The sequence below is a fragment of the Pleuronectes platessa genome, chromosome 21 (genome assembly GCF_947347685.1).
Source record: "Pleuronectes platessa chromosome 21, fPlePla1.1, whole genome shotgun sequence".
In the NCBI taxonomy this organism is placed as follows: Eukaryota; Metazoa; Chordata; class Actinopteri; order Pleuronectiformes; family Pleuronectidae; genus Pleuronectes; species Pleuronectes platessa.
Window position 1 is genome coordinate 1859362 of NC_070646.1, and position 22319 is coordinate 1881680.

At 47.4% G+C, this 22319-nt stretch overlaps 3 protein-coding genes across 3 annotated transcripts in view; 2 read left to right on the forward strand and 1 right to left on the reverse strand.

Moving 5' to 3' along the window:
- The window catches only part of sema4gb (sema domain, immunoglobulin domain (Ig), transmembrane domain (TM) and short cytoplasmic domain, (semaphorin) 4Gb), a 12914-nt gene extending 883 nt beyond the window's left edge, over positions 1 to 12031 (forward strand). The window contains 17 exon segments of the mRNA XM_053413391.1: positions 1 to 69; positions 71 to 141; positions 443 to 512; positions 778 to 876; positions 969 to 1062; positions 1144 to 1158; positions 1161 to 1232; positions 1235 to 1255; positions 1549 to 1703; positions 4383 to 4395; positions 4398 to 4557; positions 5940 to 6078; positions 6163 to 6385; positions 6494 to 6609; positions 6947 to 7101; positions 8634 to 8695; positions 9269 to 12031. The exon segment at positions 1 to 69 is cut by the window's left edge and continues 21 nt beyond it. Coding sequence (XP_053269366.1) covers positions 1 to 69; positions 71 to 141; positions 443 to 512; positions 778 to 876; positions 969 to 1062; positions 1144 to 1158; positions 1161 to 1232; positions 1235 to 1255; positions 1549 to 1703; positions 4383 to 4395; positions 4398 to 4557; positions 5940 to 6078; positions 6163 to 6385; positions 6494 to 6609; positions 6947 to 7101; positions 8634 to 8695; positions 9269 to 10236 — 2502 coding nt within the window. The 3' untranslated portion in view covers positions 10237 to 12031.
- A 3577-nt stretch (positions 12032 to 15608) lies between these two features.
- mrpl43 (mitochondrial ribosomal protein L43) lies at positions 15609 to 17360 on the reverse strand. Its single transcript, XM_053413390.1, has 3 exons — positions 17096 to 17360; positions 16906 to 17012; positions 15609 to 16172 (listed from the first exon to the last, which is right to left on the reverse strand). Exons 1-3 carry the CDS (start codon positions 17224 to 17226, stop codon positions 15955 to 15957), a joined length of 456 nt encoding a protein of 151 aa, XP_053269365.1. The 5' UTR covers positions 17227 to 17360; the 3' UTR covers positions 15609 to 15954.
- Positions 17361 to 17596: 236 nt separating this feature from the next.
- On the forward strand, positions 17597 to 21547 carry twnk (twinkle mtDNA helicase). Its single transcript, XM_053413382.1, has 7 exons — positions 17597 to 17645; positions 17805 to 18519; positions 19169 to 19871; positions 19978 to 20218; positions 20316 to 20423; positions 20504 to 20645; positions 20833 to 21547. Exons 2-7 carry the CDS (start codon positions 17896 to 17898, stop codon positions 21148 to 21150), a joined length of 2136 nt encoding a protein of 711 aa, XP_053269357.1. The 5' UTR covers positions 17597 to 17645; positions 17805 to 17895; the 3' UTR covers positions 21151 to 21547.
- Positions 21548 to 22319: the final 772 nt, after the last annotated feature.

Genomic DNA, 22319 nt, shown 5'->3' on the forward strand with positions numbered 1-22319 from the left:
CTGTTGGGCAGCGTTCGCTTCAATGGCTCTTCCCAGAACTACAGCACCCTCCTGCTGGAGGAGGAGGCCGGGCCGGCTGTACGTGGGAGGCAGAGGAGCTCTGTACGCACTCAACACCTCCGACATCACCACACCTGGAAAACCTCACAGTGAGTGCACAGACGCCACACAGAGAGAAACAGCAAACCCAGTTCACACCAGTGGGGGAAAGAGGAGAAACTAATAATAGCAGATCCTGTTGTGCGCCTGCAATTTTGTGGATATTGGATTAAATGCACAACACAACTCTGTGACGCAGCCGGAGAACTGAACTGTGTTGTCCTTCTGTTCTCGCTTCCTGTTTTTCTGCACAGATCTATCCAGAGATCTATTTATGTCTGTTTATTGAGCTATACCTGACCCACCCCCCCCCCCCCACCCTCCCTTTCATTACCCCCTGTTGTGTGCAGATTGATTGGGACGCATCCCCTGAACAGAAGAAGATGTGTCTGAACAAAGGAAGAGACAATCAGGTACGAGGCTGCAGCTCAACGCTCCTATTATTATTATGGAATATTATTTATATTATCTTCATTGATGAAACACTCCTGCTTGGTAAAGAAAGAAAACGTAGAATCCTCTCCTGCTGCGACTCTGAGCAACTGAACTGGAGCCTGAGCATTTTGCACAGTTAATTAAATTCCACTCAGCAGGAAGTGGATTTGCAGGTAACTGGTCTCTGGGTTTGTTTTTCTTTTGTGGAGACAGAAATAACTTGTTTGTCTCCGTCCTCTGCAGACGGAGTGTTTCAATCACATCCGCTTCCTGCAGCGCTTCAACGAGACGCACCTCTACGCCTGTGGAACCAACGCCTTCAGACCGCTCTGCGCCTACATAGTAAGAGCTCCTTGTGATTTGATTTCACGAGCTCAGGAGTGGAATTTGAATTTAAATGATGCATTTCCTGATGTCACTGATCTGTTCTCTAGGACGCAGAGCGGTTCGGCTTCTCCTCGGGGTTTGAGGAGGGAAGAGACCGGTGTCCCTACGACCCGGCAAAGGGCTACACCGGCCTCCTCCTGGGTATGCTCCCTAGTTTACCTTTTAAAAAGTACAGATTCAGGTTTCCCTCCACTAACAACCCTTTTTGAAACTACCTATCAGACGGGGAGATGTTCACGCCTCTCAGTACGAGTTCCGCAGCTCGCCAGACGTGCGCAGAAACTTCCCCTTCCCCACGCTCAGGACCGAGGAGGCCCGACCCAGTGGCTTCTGGGTAAGTACAACCCGTGAAAAAGCACATTTTTTAAAATCAATAAACAACAAGTTACTTCACACAGTTGTTAATCGGCTCTCACGTTTTGCTTTTACAACAGAAACTGAATGAATATCATGTGAGAAAAGTTTTTAGCGCATTGCAGCTGTGACTCGTTCAGTTGTGGCAATTCAGGCAAATCACTGTCTTTAGTTTCCAGGAGACACTTTGCAGACTGCTCATAGGTCTGCTGTGTGTGTGTGTGTGTGTGTGTGTGTGTGTGTGTCTGTGTGTGTGTGTGTGTGTGTGTGCAGAGGCGGACTTCGTGGGCTCGGTGCTGCTGAAGGAGAGCGTCAACAGCTCCATCGGGGACGACGACAAGATTTACTTCTTCTTCACGGAGCGGAGCCAGGAGCAGGCGGCCTACCCGAGCCAGACCAAGGTGTCCAGGGTCGCCCGGGTCTGCAAGGTCAGAGAGCCAAGCCGAGCCGAGCCGTGTTAACCACTCACTGGGTTCAGGAAGTTAATAATGAAGATGGGAGGATTTAATGTTTGACGTCTCCAACACAGAGAAAGTGTTGATGGAGAGTTTCTGCTTTCAGCTGCTGTTCTGCTCCTCCGGTCATTTCTCTGTGTGAAGCAGCAGATTCTTCTCTTTCTCACTGTTGCCAGGCAAACTACCAGCCCACCAACCTCCACCTCTAATGGCAGCCCCCCCCCTCCATCCCCAGCCTTTAGTGCCATCTCGCCCTCTTCCTCGCCTCCTCCTCCTTCTCCTCCTCCTCCCTCTCACCTCATTTCACTTGCGATCAGCATCTCCGGTCCAGACAGCGCCTGTTTCCTCGAGGTCCCTCTTCCTCTCACTCTCCCTCTCCCTCTTCCTCTCCCTCTTCCTCTCTCTCTCCCTCTTCCTCTCCCTCTTCCTCTCCCTCTTCCTCTACCTCTTCCTCTCGCTCTTCCTCTTCCTCCCTGACGTTTCTTTTATCTTGCACATGCTGGTGTAATTACCATCACATCCCAGTTCGCTGCTGGGCTGAAACCACTGTTGAAGTGTGTTTTTTTTTATGACAGAAACAAGAATTTCACATTTAACACCTTTTTTGGGGAGATCTGATCTGATTGGATGTCGGTGTTAACAGCCAATCAGAGTGAGTTAAACTGCCAGGACCAGTCGGTGGACTGGGATTCTGGCAGGCAACAAAGGGACTGGCTGTGTTTCTCTGTCTCAGGACCAGCTGGAGATGATAATTCCACAGATTTATGATTTAATTTCTTGTATCCCAGCTTCTCCTGGAGCTGCTCCACTTCAATTCATAGCCTCTTTTTACGACATTGGAATACATCACATTTCTGGCTTCATCTATCGATATTATATATTCATGTTTACTGCCCATTTGAGTGGGAGAAGTTCAGGCTCCTCATCTTCCTCCTCGTGCGGCTGCAGCCTTCACCTCAATCTGACTCCATTCTGTGCAGACTTGATTAAAGTGAAATATTAATTTTACACGGCTGTGACTTTTACCTTAAGTGACTCGTAAACGTAACTGGGAGGAGCTTATTTTAGTCTTTCACAGCCGTGAGTGGTTTGTTTTTGTTGTTCATCAAATTGAGCAAATTAAAACATCCATAAACGTTTCACCTGCCTCAGCGTGAAGGCAGTACCACACACACTGTACAGGCTCTCGCTTCAAGCAGATAGTTAAACAGCAGGTAGACGGAGGGTAGCTGAACACGCCCCCCTCTGCAAGAGCGACCAATCAGCTGCGAGGAGGAATCATCTGGAGAAACCGAAATTGATGAAAATCCATCATCTTTAAATAAACAGCACATTCCTTTACAATAATAATAAACAAACCACTTTTGTCTTCAACACTTTTAAACTCTTCACGTTCTAATAATCCTCCGTGAATCTAAAAGAAGTCATTTCTGGAAACGAGGTCTGGCCTCCTCTCAGCTCTGTGGAGTTGTCGGGGCACTGGAGATTCTAATAACTCTGAAGTAGGCCACAGAGTCGCATGCAGATGTCGAGCTGCTCCCCGGCTCGGCCCTCGTGGCAGCCAGACACCAGGCCGGGTGGAGGCCGGGTGGAGGCCGGGTGGAGGCAGATCTGCCGGCGGTGGCGCCCCTGGCAGTCGCCTCTGGAAAACGCTGACATCGTGCCATTCTGTGAGCTGCCTAACGAGTCCTCCTCCTCCTCCTCCTCCACCACCTCTTCCTCCTCCTCCTCCTCCTCCTCCTCCTCCTCCTCCTCTCTGCTCGACTCCGACTTCCTCGGCCGTCACAACCTAGTTTCACAGAGAACCGTGTTTTTCAGTGACACAGGCAGATGATCTGTTCCATTTTAGAAACCAGCTTCATGTTTCACAGCAGCACCGTCTCCAGGGATTATTCATCTACAGGCGAATCTTCACGAGGTCATTCGTGGATTCGTGGATTCTTGACTCTCGGATTCCCTCAGATTTACGTCGTGGCGATCCGCTGACCCATGTGACTGACGTAGATATTGATTTATCAGATCAGCTCTTCCCTCAGTAATAACCTGGCATCCATCTCCATAGGACTCTTTTATGATGTTTTCTCCGTAGCATCCATCTTCCCATCTCTGCCGAGGCCAGCGCTCACTCATCTGCAGTCCTTTCCCTCTCTTTGCTTTTCTATCTGATTTATCTGATGAACAACACATGTCAGACGTAAACAAAGATGAGTTTTAAAAAATGGAGTCGACTCTTTACCTCCCTTTAAATGAGGTGTGCTAAATTACTCTTTTAGAGAGAGAGCTCCTGCAGCTTCACCTCCCACGGCTACAGAAATGCAATTAGAGCAAAATGTGCCACAGTCGATGTGCTCAGAGTTAGAAGTCCAACGTTCCAGCTCCACTTACATAAGACTCTACCTCTCTCTCTCTCTCTGCCTGCTCTACCAGTATAACCTGGTGTGAATCATGATTTGACTCTTATCGTTTGGTCGATGTATGTTTGTCACTTTTAATTACATCAGATCAGTTTCCATCAACGCACACGTGATAAATGAGGGGGTTGATTCATGGGATTGGAAAGTGTAAATGTCAGAATACATCATCTCAAGTGAGTGACTGGATCTTGGCGTTCATTGATTTTTCCTGTCCCTCTGCTGTCTCCTCTGGCTGCAGACTGACTGGGGGGGCAGCGGACCCTGCAGAGGAAGTGGACCTCCTTCCTCAAGGCCCGGATGGTTTGTTCCGTCCCAGAATACGAGCTGCACCTCAATATCCTGCGCAGTGTGTTTGTGCTGCAGGGTCGGGACGCCCAGAGCAGCATCTTCTACGGCATCTTCGGCCTTGAGTGGTAAGAGACGACCTTGAGTTCTGCTTTTATAGAGCGACGCAGTCGAGGCCTCAGCAGCAAAACGTTTTCTCTGGGTTCCAGGTGCAAGGTCACAGATTAGGTTGTTCGCTCTTCCAACATAACCAAACCCTGAACCGAGCTTAAAATACTTTCAATAGTTTTACCTGAATATCAATATAGACTCTATACTGACCTCTATATGTGCTCTATACCGCCTTCTACTCTATGCTGCTGTCTTTCCATATCACCCTCTACTTTGAGATATATATTGAACTCTATATTGCACTCTATAACCGCTCTATACTGTGCAAGCTCGTAATGACCATCACCATGCAGTGCAAGATGGTGGCACCGGTATCCAGGATACTTTGGCTTCATTCACAGTTGAAGAGGCGTCGTCCATCTTTATTTAGTCAGTGGTATTTAGGATCATTAAAATTGTTATTTCAAATTCCAGGTGAGTTGTTGTTGAGCTGCTGTCGAAGCTGATGGATGACGGCTGTGATGAGTGTGTGTGTGTGTGTGTGATGTGCTGAGTCATGCTGCATAAAACTGTCCCGGGGGGGAGGGGGGGAGATTGTGATGTAGAGGACTCTGCAGTAAACGAATCATAATGCTCTGTTTCTTCTTTGTGTCTTTTCTTATTTATTTCACATTCGAGCTAGATTTTTGTTAATTCCTCTCTCTCTCTCTCTCCCTCTCTCTCTCTCTCTCTCTCATCTCTCTCTCTCTCTTCTCTCACACACCTGTGTGAGTGCCAGTCAACGCCGTGCATTAGTCACACCCGTGCATGAATGAGTAAACCCCCCCCCCCCCCGGGCGACACCTCTCCCCAGATTTAAAGACAGATTCTGGGTTTCACGTCAGCCTCCCTCTCCTCACCTGAGTGCGTTTGAAGGTGGAGGGGGTCTCACAGCCGACAGAAGAATGTGACGCACCCCCCCCCCCCCCCCCCCCCTCGTTACTAATCTTCCCGTCCAGGCCTCAGATGGAGGGTCACCTGGCTGCCGACTCATGCTGCTGTTATGTGGTCGGACAAATCTTTTCTTTCGCAGGTGCTTCAGGAAAACCACAAATGGGTTTTTATTCCTGACTCACAGGGAGTGGAGGGGGGAGGGGGGGGGATTTTAGCTCTCTGGCTAAAGGAGGAGAAACACACACCTCCACTCCCACGTGTCCACACAACACAAATAAATGATCACATCCAGCGAGGGAAAATGTGATGAAAAACAAAACGTCAACACCTGCAGAGTTTTCCTGGGTGTTTGAAATCGATCCCGGTGGCGGTCGCTCCTCAGACAATAACCTCTCAGTGCTTGTTCAGCGTTGAATCATTAATCCTGAGCGTGTCCTCTGGACGGGGGGGGGGTATCGTCTTTCAGGAAGAACATCAAGGCCTCTGCGATTTGCCAGTACGCCTTCTCAGATGTGCAGAAGGTGTTCGAGGGGCCGTACATGGAGGTGCAGGACTCGAAGTGGAGGGAGTACACAGGGAAGGTGCCGGAGCCCAGACCTGGATCTGTAAGTTTCAAATAAAACTTCACACGATCATTTTTAATATCTGGCTCTTCCCCCCCCACCCGTTCAAACAACCCTCTTTCTCAGTGTATAACAGATCGGCACCGGGCCCAGGGCATCAACTCTTCTCGTGACCTCCCAGACAATGTCCTCACCTTCGCCAGGAGGCATCCACTCATGGCCGGCCAGGTGCACCCGGTGGGAGTGCGCCCCCTGTTGTTCAAGAGGAGCGTCAACTACGTCAAGATAGTCGTGCACAGGGAGCCGGCGCTGGATGGAAACATTTACACCGTCCTGTTTCTGGGGACTGGTGAGTCCAGCGTCTCCTGTGGACAGACAACTCTAGGTCCTCCCCTCTTTAGTTGTGTGTATTGTTATCCCGGTGTCCTGTTTGACGAGGTTGTGTCTCCTCCTGCAGATGACGGCTGGCTGCACAGAGCTGTGGACATCCAAGGAGAAATGCACATCATAGAGGAGCTGCAGCTGTTTGACAAACCTCAGCCCGTGGAGAGCCTGGTCATCTCCTCGGCTCTGGTACGTTTGCATGCACAACAAATTAACCAGGGTTTAAATGGACGATGACATAATCGATAGAGCTGGGGCTGATAAATTAGCTGCGTAGAAATGAGGTATAAACATTTTTCACTTATTAATCAGAATCCGTACATTAGATCATTTCTATGTCTCCTGCCACCAGCAACAACATTATATTTAGGGTTTGTTGGTCCATCCCAATCTGAACTCGATATCTCATCGAGCTGTGTAGGGAATTTCTGCAAAATAGGAACAAATGTTCAGTCGGACTTAACGATGAACTGATTAGAGTTTCGTGCTTATATTTAAATTAATTACAACGTTCTTTGTTTCCCAGCGGAGCGTGTACGTGGGCTCACACTCTGGAGTCGTGCAGGTCCCGATGTCGGCCTGTCGGAGATACACTTCCTGTTACGACTGCGTGTTCGCCAGAGACCCGTTCTGCGGCTGGGACGGGGGGGCGTGCGTAGAAATATCCTCCAGTTCAAAGAGGTGAGGTGGACTCTAACGTGCTGGAATAATGTTTAGCACATTTAATATTATTATAAACATCCTCTTTCAAAAATAATAAGTCTCCTGTAAAACAGAGATGAACCATTTGGACAGTGTTCACTTTTGCATAACTCGACCTTTTCAGACGATGTTTACTTCTTCGCCTTCGGGGCCCAGAACAGATCCTGGAGTCTTATTAATTATTTATACGCTTTACTTTCCCTTCCGACTCTTTATGAAAGCAGGTCTGAGACAATGTGCTCGACCTCAATTTGTCTCATCCGCTCGGTGCAGCTCAGCGGGAGCTTCATCTGGAGCGGGAAGGTTTGAATTACAAATGAGTTACCCTGTAAAAACCCACTGAAAGAAATTAATTGTGATTTTTAAAACAATTTTTCATATCTTAAATCAGCATTAAAACAGAGAAACATTTAAAATTAAATTCAGTCTTTAAACTGTTAGTTATTGATGATTACTTGTTGTAAGTAGAACAATTTGTCAATTTATTTATAGATTTATTTGTAGATTTACTTGTTGGAGTTCTTCCTCTTGAAAGAACCTGAATCCTTACAAATTAAATCCACTGGAAGAAATTTTTAATGGAAATTTAAATCGTCAATTCTTAGTCTTGCATCTTGTAAAGCGTTTTTAGTCGTGTACTGTTTTGACCTGAGGATACTGGGAGTGTTGGGATTTATTCATCCCACCAAACACACTCTCTCTCTCTCTCTCTCTCTCTCTCTCTCTCTCTCTCTCTCTCTCTCTCTCTCTCTCTCTCTCTCTCTCTCTCTCTCTCACACACATACCCAGACACACACTCTGGCTCCATCTTGCACTGGGGCCTGTTTGTTTTTCCCTCTTCATTCACTCTGCATGAATGAGCAGCAGACATCTTAATCTCCATCGCTGCTCTGGACACCTCGGCCTCTCCTGTGGATTTGTTGGTAGCGTCTGAGGCAGCAGCACAGTTGTGGGACGTTAATGGGAAACGTTACGTTATATATAATATATAATATTCAATGGCCACTTCCTTCTGCAGCAATGACATTATTCTTGTTATCAGTCTTGGAGAAATATGGCTGGAGAGTAAAACAGGATTATTCTGAGCTGCACTGGGTTTTAAAAAAACGACTTTTCAATATTCTCTCCCCCTGCCTGGAGCCTCGTGCAGCCTCAGTGGAGCCCAAACTGTAAAAATTAAATGATTTCTGTTCCAGAAACTTTTGTGTTTCTCTCCTCTGACTGTAGATGTGTTGGAGTATTGTGTAATCTCACTGTGTCGGCCTCATTAAGACGTTGTTTTCACTTGGTCTCGTGGTGTTTCACGGCTCTGGGGTTGTGTTTTCACCAGGAAACCAACACAATATAACTTTTCAAACTTTAATCAGCAGCTTGATTAAAGTAAAGTTTGATGGAGAATGTTTCCTCCCTCGTTCCCACTCCTCACCCTGAACCTTTGAGTGGGAACCATCTCCTGTGCTTAAATCAGATTTAAATACTCAGTGACTGAATTTTAAATCATCTTATTTCAGGTCAAACATAACTCAGGATATTCTGAGAGGGACCAGAGGCTGCAAGGAGAATTTAGGAAACGGTATGTTACACACACACACACAGACACACACACACACACACACACACAGACACACACCACTCTACATCCGATCTGCTTTTACTTCTTTATCCTCACCTGCCGCTCAGTGTCCTTGGTGAGTTTGCCTGCCTCCCTCTATCTTTGTCTCTCTCTCTCTCTCTCTCTCTCTTACTCTCCCATACACACACTCACACAGATTATGGGGTTAAGAAGTCCAACACACACACACACACACACACACACACACGCACACACTTTCTCCACCTGAAAACTCCAGCACTTAGCAGCTATTAAGAGATTCCACTGGGTGTGCGTTCCCCCCCCCCACCCCCCAGGTCCCAGCGCTCACATTTTAATCAGTTCCTCTGCTGGTGGAGGTCAGGAGGTCGCTCTGGCTGCATTGCAGAGCTCGCCACGTTTATAGAGGCTTATGAGATGTAATAGAAAGCGATGGCGGTGGGTTGAGCCGTGCAGGTTGTTCACCTGAGGCCCCATCCGTCTCTCTGTCCCTCTGCTTGTCTGTCTTCCTGCCGTCTCCTCATCTCATCTCTGGTTCTTGTCTCTTGTCCTCAGTCGTCCATCGGCGTCGCTCTGTGATGTCGGGTGATGACGTGCTGCTCCAGTGTGAACTGCGCTCCAACCTGGCGACGCCACGCTGGACCCTGAATGGCAAAGACCTCCAGGGGTTCGACCTGAACTCGGGCTACCGCATCGGCACAGACGGCCTCCTCATCATCGGAGCCCGGGCCCAGCAGAGCGGCTCCTACCGCTGCCTCGCCGTGGAGAACTCGGTCTCTGTTCTGGTTTATCTGTACACGGTCCGGGTGCACACTGACCCGTTCTACCCCGTGGAGCCCACAGACACCACCAGCCCCACCACAGTCTCCAGCCCAGCTGTTGTCTCCACCAGCGGCCCCACCGAGCAGCCCCTGCCCTCGCCCCCCGCCCCGCTGCCTCCGGGACCCGAGTTCCAGACCTACAGACACATGGAGGCCGTGTACATCTCCCTGGTGGCCGTGCTCGGGGGGCTTTGCCTGGTGCTGAGCGTGGTGCTGCTCTACGTGAGCTTCTGCACCAGGCGGGCCTCTCGGGACCGAAAGTTCTCCCAGCAGGGGCTGCGGGTCCTGGGCGAATCCGAGAGGAAGAGGAGCTCCCTTTTTGAACTCACAACCATCTCCAGCCACTGCAACGGGCGCCAGGCGCGTCACTCCATGTCGATGCCAGACTTCTCGGACATGGGCGACGGCTTCCTGCAGATCGTTCCCGGTCAGGGAAACATGTCGCCGACCAAGACGCCTCCGCCGGCCCCTCCCCTTCCGATGCCGCCTCCCCTTCCCAGCATGGACTACGCCAACGGGCTGTCGGCCACTCTGCCCAGCGTGCTGAGGAAGATGAACGGGAACAGCTACGTGCTGCTGCGGCAGGCCGACCACGAGGGCACGTCGCCGCTCTACCACTCCTTCACAGAGGAGCTCAACAGGATCCTGGAGCAGAGGAAGCACACGCAGCTGGACCTGCAGCCGGACGAGAGCTCCATCTAGGACGTCCCTCTCACTCTTTGTCCCACTAGTTATTTATTTTGACCCCAGCTGAAGAACTGGAACGCTGCTGTCGGAGCCCCTGATCTGAGATGTTCAGCCTCCTGAGACACATGATCCACGATGGACAACATTAACCAGAGATTGATATTCGATTCGGCCAAAGACGACAGCACAAGAGAAAACCCTGAGGAGGAAACGTAACGCTCCTCAGTCGGTCCACACAAAAGACAAAGCTGCTAAATGGGGCATAGGTCAACAAATACAGAAGCTGAGGAGGCGATTCTGTCTCTTTGAGCCTGGGGAGGTGCTGAGGAAGTTCTTGGTGCCCTGTAACGTTAACCCTCTGTGGAGCGTGAGGTCACACTTCCTCAAGGCGTGCCCCTGGCCCCGTGTGTCGCAATGAGCACGTTCCTGTTTTTGTCCACAGCTCCGTTGTGGTTCCTCCGTCCAGAGGAACAAAGGTTTGACTCATCTGTAGTCCCAAGACTGGACTCAGATTCTCAGAGTCCTTCTCGTCCGATTGGTCGTAATAACTTGATTGAGTTGGATTCTTTGCCCCTCGATGTCCGACCTCCAGGGTTTTTTAATGCATAAGAATGATGAATGGCAAAGTGTACGAACTGTTACACAGTCCAAAACAAGAAACACAACATTAACGGCTAACAAGGAGAACTAGCCCCAACTCGCCACATCCAACTGACCACAGTGCTGACTCCTTAGAAATGAACTAATCATCCAAGACTGCAGGACAACTGGAGGGCTCACGCTCTGAAGTGCACGTGGAAAAGACAACAGCAAATTAACATACACAACATATGACAAATCAGTCTCACACAACGCCAATTTAACAAAAACACGACAAAATGATAAATCCCTTCTGTAAGTCGTCCAATCAGCATCAATCCTCATCACTAAGAGGTACACAGAGGTTAACACTGTGTTTTTGGATGTGCACCTGGTGTTTGACGGACTAATTATTGGCAAAAACCCACAGTTGTTTCGACCCCACAGTGAAATATAGCTTTTACATGGAGCATCACTTTAAGAAGACAGTTCTGTTTCCGTGCACGACACATCACATGTTTGAGTTTATTTTTTAAACCAGTCTTTTCTCATCTTTTATTCTCGTGTAAATATCAATATTCACATCACAGCTGCACCAGTAAGTACATATGTGTTGTGTCAGTTCCTATAGAGGGTAAACTTTTACTTTGAGAATTATTCTGGAATTGTTTTAAGTCTGGAACCAGGACGAGCTGCTACAAGATGAATAGTGAACATAAAAACATTTGATTTAGAGCAAATGGGAAAAAAAAGGCAAAGGTACAAGACTGTGAACTTAATTATTTAAAAAGTGAAGAACTACGCTTCCCATAAACCATTGTGATCAACACCAACTTCCACTGCTTCTTCTTCAATTGAACTGTGTTGTGGTGATTTTGTTTCCTCCTGAGATAGATCGATGATATTTCAAAGCACTGGATTCTTTCAGGACATTTTGTCACAACAAGGAAAATATACAGAAACAGTAAATGACAGATTACTTTGTCCTCCGCCCGGTGGCAAGTTTCCCAAACCAGCAAAGCGAGGACCTTCACAAAAGCCTCCTCAGTGTTTACCTGACATCAGAGCAATGTTAAAACAACACAAACTGCCGAGCGGACAGTTTTTCCTTCTGGCAAGACAAACAGCGCGATGATGAAATACGTGCAGAACGTGGAGAGAAGTGGCTGAAATGAATCTCGGGTGTAATTTGTAAACGTGTCACGGTCAAATAAAAGAATCTGTCTTTGCAGCGAGGCCTTGAATCAGCAGCCGCCGCCCTCTCCGGTGACTCACAGCCCAGCATCTGTCAGGGTGACAGTAACGGCAGCAGTTGGCTCACCTCCACCAGGAGAGGACGGGGGGGGGGGGGGATCTGTCTGTTTGCATGGAGCAATGTCGTCCGTGCAGGTGGAGGCGGACGGGGACACACTTGACCTTCATGTCCCGGTGGAGACGTGGGGGGAATCGGGATGAAGATGATGAAACGAGCCAGTTTACTCTGATCCTCTCCGTTTTTTTCCTTGAAAGACACTTTTGTTATGAATCTGGACGGAATCATAATGGAGGAGATGCACTGGGGCGGGAAATGTGCTGGTGTGGATTGAGAAACCTGGAGTTCACAGGCCTCACCTTGAGTTCTGGGGTTTTTAATTAACTGAGGCAGCCGGTTGGATGAGAGGTGAAAAGTGTCCATCAGCCCTAGATTCAGCTTTTCTTTAATTACAGATACACTTTATGATTATTCAAAAGTTTGCTCCTCTGTTTATAGAGGGAGCTCTTTGCATTTCAACGTGTGAACTCAATCTTGAACCACGTCCTTCTGGGTCCTGCCGTCTCTCCTTTGAACCAATTGATCAAAGTTCTGATTGAAGATTTGTTTTTCCACATCTTCCTAGATTTCTAAATTAATAATTCATGTTAATTGATGAAAAAAATCTGACAAATTTCAGGGGACTGATATTTATGAGTGTTTGAGATCCTAATAAGAATCTGGATCCAGTGAGTTCCATAAGTGAATATGCTTTTTACTGAGTATTTGTTTGTTTCGTGCATTATTTGAACATGTGACAGAGGATTTAGTACCAATAGATATTCTTTAAAAAATTAATTAGCTTAGCTTTCTTGCCCGATACTTTCACCTGCTCTACTTGTCCTGGTTATTCATGCATGGTCGCATGTTTTCAGCTTTCTACTCGCCCTCCTCTTCATCCTCCTCTTCATCACTCCTCTCTCCCCCTGTCCCCTGCCTCTTTTGTCTCCCCCGTCTCATCACCCCTGCTCCACAGCATCATCTGCTGCTCACATGTACTCTCTCTCTCTCTCTCTCTCTCTCTCTCTCTCTCTCTCTCTCTCTCTCTCTCTCTCTCTCTCTCTCTCTCTCTCTCAAGGACCCTGCTGAGTTTACAAATGGCCGTGATGCCCCCCAATCAATTAGAGCCAGTTTTCAAAGAGCACTTGAGTTTGTGTTGGCGAAGGCCAGAGAGAGATGTTCTGCATTAGTTCAACACACACTTAGTCTCATGTTTCTAGAGGGACTTGAACTCTAGAGAACGTCCTCACGGTTGGAGCTGGACTTTCTCCCGAGGTTTTTTCCATCACATGTTAAACACAGCAGGAAGATTCTCTGCTCAGACGGGAAACATCATCAAGTCGCTCCTGGTGAATCCTCCAGAGAATCTCCTGGTGTACATGCGCTCATTCGGACGTTCTCCGGAGCTTTTACCCTGAGGACAATATCAGGAGATTCTCTGTCAGATTCAATGTCCAAAAACAGTTGAGTGCCACTTATATCTTGTGCTTCCTGTAAGTGTCACACAGATTAAACATGGAGCTGATCCGTGAGAATTTAATGGTGTGACTCACTGGAAATGCTTCTGATGGGTTAAATTGATTGCAGTTTCAACTTGCTCTCTCTCTCTCTCCCCCCCCCACCCCCATTTCTGATATAACAGCTGAACAATCCTGCACATGTGAGAAGCTTCATCTGATTCTGCTGCCTCTCTCTCTCTCTCTCTCTCTCTCTCTCTCAAGGACAATGTGTTTACAGCAGCCAGTGGCTCTGCTCTGTAAACTGTGCTCTGGACTTTTAGGTGAAGTCTCTCACGTGTCACTGGTTTTACATTCTTCTTGTTTCTGTCCACTGGTTTTATCAGATTCTGTGACGGTACCGACATCCCGCTGATTCAATATGCAAGCTACGCTATATTTAATGTAGGTGTAGATTATTTCTTTAAGTGGTGGCCAAAGAAACTGGTGTAGAGTTTGCAATTTGCACAGTTGTTGCTTTAAAAAAGTCCTTTGTAGTTTTCCCCTGTTATCTGTGGCACTTTCCTCCATCTTGGTTCTGTTTGATTTCCTGATGTTGACGATGAATTTTAACGACTACGTGAAATTTACTCCGTTGCTTCTTGTCCGTTGAGCTGTTTCTCTTATTATGTTGGATCTTATCATCTCATCTTATTTATTTGTGTTCATTAAACTTGCTCATGTGCAGACTGGAAGAAAAAAAAAGGTGTTTTGCAATATGTCCTTTGTCCACAGGGGAAGTGAGGAGGTGAAGATGCAGGACGTGTCCACACTGGATCGTGTTCTCCAGACGATTCCTGGTGGCTCTCAGCTGGTGGCGAGCGGCGAGGCCACGGGGGGGGGGGGGGATCTCACTCGTTTACATACATGTGTAACAGAGCCGAGGTGGATCATAGGCCGAGGTGGGAACCATGTTCAGAGCAGCGTCCACGGCTAGTCACTTAGCAACAGCATCTTTATTTAGAGCTTTTAAAGTCCCCACTCGGGTCGAGCTGTTCCGGGGGGTGAGAGAGCACCGTGCCTCAGAGGAGTTTAACTGGTGTCAGAGATGAATGAATAAATCAGACAAGAGGTGAGAATGAAAAAAAAAAAACACGTTTTCACATCATTAGAATTTTACAAATTGAATTCCAGGTTTTTATTAGCACCTGAGTGAACAGTTAGGATTCACAGATGATTAAAGTTGAGCCTCTTTTATTGTCTAAACTCTAACTGCTGTCTATACTGTATGTTTATGCAATGGTATGAAGAAACTAAGTACATCTACCCATTGCAGTACTGTAATTAAGAACATTTTTTGGTTCTCTCTGCTACTCTACTTCATTTCAGGGGCAGATATTGTACTTTTTACTCAACTATATTCATCTTACCTTCAAATAAGAGATTCAAATTTTATATATTAAATATATTTCATCATAGATTAAAATACTGTATATAACACATTTTAATCATTTATATAGGGGTGTTTTTTATACATATGTACTTATTTAAGTTGCATATTGTATAACAGTAGAGTTGTTAAAATGAACATTAACATTCAACTGCTGTACTCAACAATTAGTACTTTTACTCATGATACTTAAAAGTACATTTTGGAGCTAATACATAAATTCTTTTAATGTGGTATTAGTACTTTTACTTGAGTAATAAGTCTGAATGGTGTCACCTCAGTCTGAGGGAAAGTGGGGCGAGCGCTTAAAGTAAAAAATGATAAATTTAGGACGTGATGTGAAAAGAACCCAGTTGTATCTGAACTGATCTCCCGTCAGCTCTTCTGTTCCTGCTTCAGTCTGACAGAGGACGACTCCGTGCTCGAGGTCAAGAGTCGTCCCTCAAGTTACCTCACAAACATCTGTCGTGTTCATTTAACCTCTGGATCATTTCAAAGGTTGTGCAGCGAGAAATCCTTCAGCCCTCATCAGCTAACAACTGTAAAGAGCCACTTGTGTTGATGTTATTCTGACAAGCTGTTAAAACACGAATCGACAGGAAATCTTAAATTTAAAACACAAGTACCAAGATTCACACAATTCTTTTTTATTTCATACAAGGTTGCATCTGCTCCCCCGTGCTGCTCTTCAAAATAAAGCAGTTATCTGCTGTTGAATATGTGTCCGGTGGATTCATGTGGAGTCTATTCAAACGTGGCCTTCAGAGCCACGTGTGTGTTCTCCTGCCCGACTCGAGTGGCTCTGCTGCCGCCGGCTGAAGGACACGGCAAAAACACTCCGAGCCGTAGTGACGTCTTCAGCAGGAACATCCAAAAGTAATTCACTGGAACCTGCTGCAACCACGAGAACTACGTGACCTGTGCAGATGTAACGCAGCTCTCAGGAGGAGCTGAAGCAGATGGAGAGAGTCGAGTCCTTAGACAGAGTCCTGCTTCTGGGGCCTGATGGGGCCGATGGCCGGGGGCCGGTTGGTGAACGGGTGCCACTGGCCCTGGATGCTGGGGTTGTCCGTGTGGAAGGGTTTGCGGAGGCGCATGATCTCCAGGCCGGACTGATTGGCCAGTTTGGTCAGAAGCTCTGAAATCTGCGGGGCGGTTTTGCTGGTGACGAGTTCTTCCCTCACGTTGCCGTTTACTGCAGGAAGAGGAAAAGAGAAGAGGAAACCATGAATCAGACTTGTGTCACTGACTCAAACAGCTTTATGGTGAAATGTCTCAGTGTCAACAAGAAGTTCAGGTTTCTGAGGGAGACGAGTTTACAAAGTCTGGTGAAACATCCGGTGGTGTGTTCACCTCTGACCGAGTCGATGGAGGTCTGAGAACAGCCAGTGTTATACTGCCCCCTACAGCATCTCACAGGAGTAACAAGCACATTCGCTTTTCTTATGTCTTTAATCAAAAAGCCACTGAACATCAACATGTGACTGGTTTGAACCCTGAACCTTTTCTACTGGAAACCGTGTCTTTGTATTTGGATGATTTAACTTGACCTAAGTATATTTTAAATAAAAATGTTTGCTTATAAATAAAGTATTTAATCATCTTGGAAATGAACGTACTGAATAAAAAATGCATTAGCACTTTAATCTACAGTTAAATGAGCTGACCTTCCTGTGTAGTTAGCAAATTAATATGATTCTGATTAATTAGTCAAACTTAACATGTACTTAAAATATAACATCTGTCCTGAGGTCTCTTACAGTTCTACACACATGAAGGAAACAGTTTGTTTACATTGGTTTGAATGGATTTCATCTGTAATTTGTTAACTTGCTTCCTGTGAGACAAACAGGAAACTACAGGACCTGTACAATAACCGACCACAGCGGTTCCTTTAGATCCTTCACAGTAGTTTGAAATCCACTTACGATACTCTGCCACCACTTTGGGGATCCTGCAGGTCTGAGGGGACACGTACACCACGGTGCCCGGGTTCTTCTTGGCGTAGTCCACCACCCCCTCCTCGATGAAGTCCCTGAGAGAAGGAGAAGAAGGAGGAGGAGGTGCTGAGTTGCACGGGGATCGAACCTGTGACCTTCAAACTATATGTTTGCTTACCTGACTCCCAACGAGCTCTGTGCGTTCTTGGAGAAGACGATGGAGATCCGCTTGAGCTGCGGAACGTAGCGACCGAGCCCGTTCCGCAGGACACTGGCCAGGAAGCGGCTGGGTGTCCCCCTGGAAGACATCTGGACACAGGCAGCTAACTGTCGGTCCTTAAGATGGACTCACTGTTGGAAGCGTGTCCCCCGGAGGAGGCGAAGGAGACGCTGGACAACAGCTTCCGTCTCAGAGGACGAGTTCACGGGCAGTGTGTGCAGAGGTGTCCGTCCCCTAAAAAGGCCCGGGGGAAACATGAACCTGACATCCCCCTTTTTTTAAAACTAAATAATAGAACTAGATGAGAAATTAATACGATTAAAATTCAATCAAAACATTCATTTATATTTAAATTTAATAAAGCGTTGACATTTTTCAACCTGAATTCACTCTGCGGGTGATTCTCTTCAGCTTCCGTCCCGTGTTTCACACGGACTTGTTTTGGTAACGCACCGAAAGCCCGGGTTAGAGGAGCATGGAGGAGAGTGGAGGCTGATGACACGAGCTGGTAAGTGGAGTATTATGGGATTTTTCTCTTTATTTATCTCGCTGTGTTTGTAGCTGAAGCTCTCATGCACGCGCACACGCTCATCCTCGTGCATCGTGCGCGTGCGTCTGATTTGAAACTAACGGTTTCCTGGCCTCTGTCCTCTCTGGGATTATCCAGGTGAACTCAAACCTTCCATGTTCTCCTGGAGGTGGAGGATTGTTGATGACGTGGTGTCTGCTGCAGGTTCTCTGTCCCGTCCCGGTGAGTGATGTGGAGGAGGCTGCTGCTCAAGGGCACCTCCTGCCTCCTGCAGGCGGTGGACCCGAAGCTCCTGCACCACAGACCTCTCTCCTCCCTGTGTCCTAGGCTGCCCCCCCACAGGCTCCTCCACAGGCCCCCTCGGGCTCCGTGCGCGGGTGCAGGCTACTTCCTGGCCCACGGTGGCACCAGGACCTACAAGAAGGATGCCAAGTCTCCCGTGGAGCTCCCAGCGACCCCCATCACCGTCACTGAGATCAAACAGTACATACGCTCCAAGGACATCCCCTTCCACGACGGCTACAGCTGCCTCCACATCCCGAGCATCTTCGTGGAGCCGTCGGCGAGGAGGGACACGTTCTCCCTGTTCGTGGACAAAACCACCGGCCAGTTCCTGTGCAAGGACACGCTGGTGGAGGGGAGCTGGGAGGATCTCCAGGACTGCCTGGAGGTGATGCAGAAGGAGGAGCAGGACGTCCTCAGCCCCCACGTGCTGCTGGGATATCCAGACAGCATGGAGGAGCAGGAGGAGAGGGACAGGGAGCTGAGGGAGGTGCAGAGGATCTGGTCCAGCGCCGTGCCCCTCACCGACGTCCCAGAGGAAGAGGCTCTGCTGATCAAAACCATGTTCCAGGTATTGTCCAGTGGGAATTAGTGAAAGAATTACCAGTTAATGACCAGTTCCACCACCTTTCCATTTGGTATCGTGGTAATCCGTCCTGTGGTTTTTGTTTAATCATGTTTACAAATAAATAAAGATACATGTGGGACGAACATCCACAGAAGGATAAACAGATTTTATATTATCAATGGAGAGAAATAAGTAAGGAAGGTAAAGGTTGGAAAGGCAAACTAGCCTTTATCTTAATGTAATGTATGTAAGTTAACGTATCTTCAATTCTGTCCACTTTTTATTGTGTAGATTTTAACACAATCTTATTTGTGACTTTGCTTTTGTAACTGTTAAAGATATATGTCAGTACATTTTGAGTAAAAACATATATTGACTTATTATATAAAGAGTTTTTCAAATTATTTCAAGATGAAGCATTTCAATTAGAATTTAACACTAGTAGTGAAATAATTCCTCTTTTTTTAGAGATTATCGAAAACAGTCTACACATAAAAATAAATCCTACCAGGTTTGTTAAACATGTCGATTGTCTTTGAGATTAGTTGAGCTGTGAAAGGCTAAATCACAAAATGTATCAGCAAAGGAAAATAGAAAATACTTGCATAACTTGTCAGGACATTTTTTGATTATTATTTATGATTTATTTCAGATCATAAAGGTTTCTAACGCCACCCTGAAGAAGTTCGGAGTGAGGCTCTTCAAACCCACTAAGAGTCTGGTGTTCCCGTGGTTCGGCGGACCCGACTGCTCTCTGAAGGGAGTGAAGCTCCTCTCCGCCCAAAGCACCGACACCGACAAAGTCACGTACAACGAAGCCACCGTCCCAAAGTGCAGCTCTTACTACAACCTGTTCGGCCTCCCCCTGGTGGGCCGCATGGACTCTGAGGTGGTGCTGACGGGCCACGAGCTGGACACTCTGGCTGTGAGTCAGGCCACGGGCCTCCCCAGCGTGGCTCTCCCCCGTGGAGTCAGCTGCCTCCCTCCCATCCTGCTGCCGTACCTGGAGCAGTTCAAGCGGGTGACGCTGTGGCTGGGAGGCGACATCCGCTCCTGGGAGGCGTCCAAGATCTTTTCCCGGAAGCTGGGTCTGAGGCGCTGCTCTCTGGTGCGCCCGGGGGAGTACCGGCCCTGTCCCGTGGAGGCGCTGGCTCAGGGGAAGAACTTAAACCACATCCTGAAAGCCTCCATTCCAGCAGCTCACAAGTCCATAGTGTCCTTCAAGCAGCTCAGAGAGGACGTGTACGGGGAGCTGCTGAACACTGAGCAGGTGGCCGGGGTGAAGTGGACCAGGTTCCTGGAGCTCAACCGGATCCTGAAGGGGCATCGCAAGGGGGAGCTGACGGTTTTCACAGGTATAAGAAACACAGACAGGAGGTCAACGTTTATCTGTAACCTGTCCTGAACAAGTTTGAGAGCACGCTGTAAACACTTATCTTCATATGTGTCTTTATTCACCAGGTCCTACCGGCAGTGGGAAGACCACCTTCATCAGTGAGCTGGCTCTGGACCTCTGCATGCAGGGCGTCAACACGCTGTGGGGAAGCTTCGAGATCAACAACGTGCGTCTGGCTAAGATCATGCTCACCCAGTACTCCATGCAGAGGCTGGAGGAGAACCTGGAGCAGTACGACTTCTGGGCGGACAAGTTTGAAGACCTGCCGCTCTACTTCATGACGTTTCACGGGCAGCAGAACATCAAGTGAGACTCGTGGGGCAGTGCCACGGGAATCCAGAAAGCTTGTAAAACCCCGAGTCCCTGATCTGACCCGTCTCTAAACTTGTCCCCTTGTCCACAGGGCGGTGCTGGACACGATGCAACATGCTGTTTACCTCTATGACATAAACCACGTCATCATTGACAACCTGCAGTTCATGATGGGACAGGAAAACCTCTCCGTGGACAAGTGAGTGACACTTAACTTGGAATTGTCCATACACCATCCTTCAGGCCCAGTTCTTCTAAGTGTTGGTTCGTGTGATGCAGGTTTGCAGTTCAGGACCACATCATCGGGGCGTTTAGGAAGTTCGCCACCAACAGCAGCTGCCACGTCACTCTGATCATCCACCCCCGGAAGGAGGAGGATGATCGTGAGCTGCAGACGGCTTCGATCTTTGGTTCTGCTAAGGTGAGACCGAGAAACGTTTAATCTTTTCTACTGAGGGATACACCAGGGTTAGAGTCATATCCCAGATCAGTGGAGTGTTATCACAAGACAGGAGGAGGATTTAGTGTTAAAAGTCAGTTAGAACATTACAGATGTTTTAACAAAGACATCTTGATCTTTAACATCCCCCCCACTCCTTCTCCTCCAGGCCAGCCAGGAAGCCGACAACGTCCTCATCCTGCAGGAGAAGAAGCTGGTGACGTGTCCCGGCCGCAGGTCCCTGCAGGTGACCAAGAACCGCTTCGACGGGGACGTGGGCATCTTCCCCCTGGACTTCCTCAAGTCCTCGCTCACCTTCTCGGCTCCCGTCAAGGGCAAACACAAACTGAGGAAGGTCGCCTCCAAGCCGGAGAACGAGGAGTCGGAGGAGGACGAGGCGGCGGTGAAGAAGAGCCAGGTTAAAAAGGAGAAGGCTGAGAAAACAAACAAAACAACAAAGACTCCAAAACCTGCCACTGGAAAGTAAACAACCAGAACTCTTTCATATATATATATATATATATATATATATAAACCCTAAGCATTCATATTTCATGAAAGCCAAGAAGTTGCCATCATGTATTTTACCTAAAAGGTGTCAGGCAGTTTTATGTCCGTCACAAAGTGTTGAACATGTTCAGTCTGGAAAGTTTTTAGTTCTGGATAATAAGATGAGTTGAAGCCTTTTCTAAAAGTGTTAAAGTTCTTCTGTTTCAAAAGATACTGTGACACAAAGCTGCTGTTTTCATGGTTGAACACTGTCGTATATCAAGATGATATCAGTAACAGAGAACCACTGTGTTCTGAATTATGATTTATTGAACCAGCTGTTTTATTAAAAAAATCAAAATCAAACAGATTAAAGTCCACTTTTATAAACAGTCTATACTTCAAGCACTTATTTTTACTTTCTTTGCTGAGGAGGTTGTGTTCTCGTCTGCGTTTGTTTGTCCGTGAGCAGGAATACACAAAAACTACAGATATGATTTCCATGAAATCTTTTGGAGACGTACAGCAGGACCTATAAATCCATGTTTTTTTTGACATTTTCATTGATTTCTCAGAGATTAACTCATGGATCCTGATGAAAGAAATCAGTCATTTTTAAGGGAGTGTTTAATTTGCAGCTGTATTTCAGTTTGCAGGCAGCAGAGGGCAGTGTGACACAGTTGACTCCAGACAGGAGCTGATGTGACTAAACCACAATAAACATCATGGCTGCTTGTTTACTAACTAAAGACATGTGCATCTGATTCACGTTGTGCGTCAGGAGAAACTGTTTACATGTTGCAGAAGTAACTAGAAATTCACTCAGTAGATCTCATAACCTCTGTGTGTGTGTGTCTGTGTGTATAAATACACATGTACATACAGTGCGGTGATAAGGTGAACAACCTGCCTTGGTGCAGGTGTGTGCTCTCGGAGTGACCTTCCAAAGGTCAAGATGTCTTTAGTTAAATAACAGTTAAGAATGGAATGGCACTGAGTCGAGCTCACACCTCCGCCAAGACCCAACAATCCAGACTCCTAGTTACAGGTTTCTATCAGTCCCCTGAACACACCAGACTTTTTTTCATCAAGAACTTTATTGCAATGTTAATGAAAGCGGGGGGGCGGAGGGAAGAATCCTGGATCTGCACCAAAATGCAATGGAAT

Excerpts from the sequence above, each read along its gene's own strand:
- mrpl43 (XM_053413390.1), bottom strand. The coding sequence starts at position 17,226 with ATGTCTTCCAGGGGGACACCCAGCCGCTTCCTGGCCAGTGTCCTGCGG. Across the intron at positions 17,013-17,095 it reads CAGAGCTCGTTGGGAGTCAG|GGACTTCATCGAGGAGGGGG; the intron begins GTAAGCAAACAT and ends TCCTTCTCTCAG. Across the intron at positions 16,173-16,905 it reads CAAAGTGGTGGCAGAGTATC|TAAACGGCAACGTGAGGGAA; the intron begins GTAAGTGGATTT and ends CTCTTCCTGCAG.
- twnk (XM_053413382.1), top strand. The coding sequence starts at position 17,896 with ATGTGGAGGAGGCTGCTGCTCAAGGGCACCTCCTGCCTCCTGCAGGCG. Across the intron at positions 19,872-19,977 it reads GGAGCTGACGGTTTTCACAG|GTCCTACCGGCAGTGGGAAG; the intron begins GTATAAGAAACA and ends TTTATTCACCAG. Across the intron at positions 20,646-20,832 it reads CGATCTTTGGTTCTGCTAAG|GCCAGCCAGGAAGCCGACAA; the intron begins GTGAGACCGAGA and ends CTTCTCCTCCAG.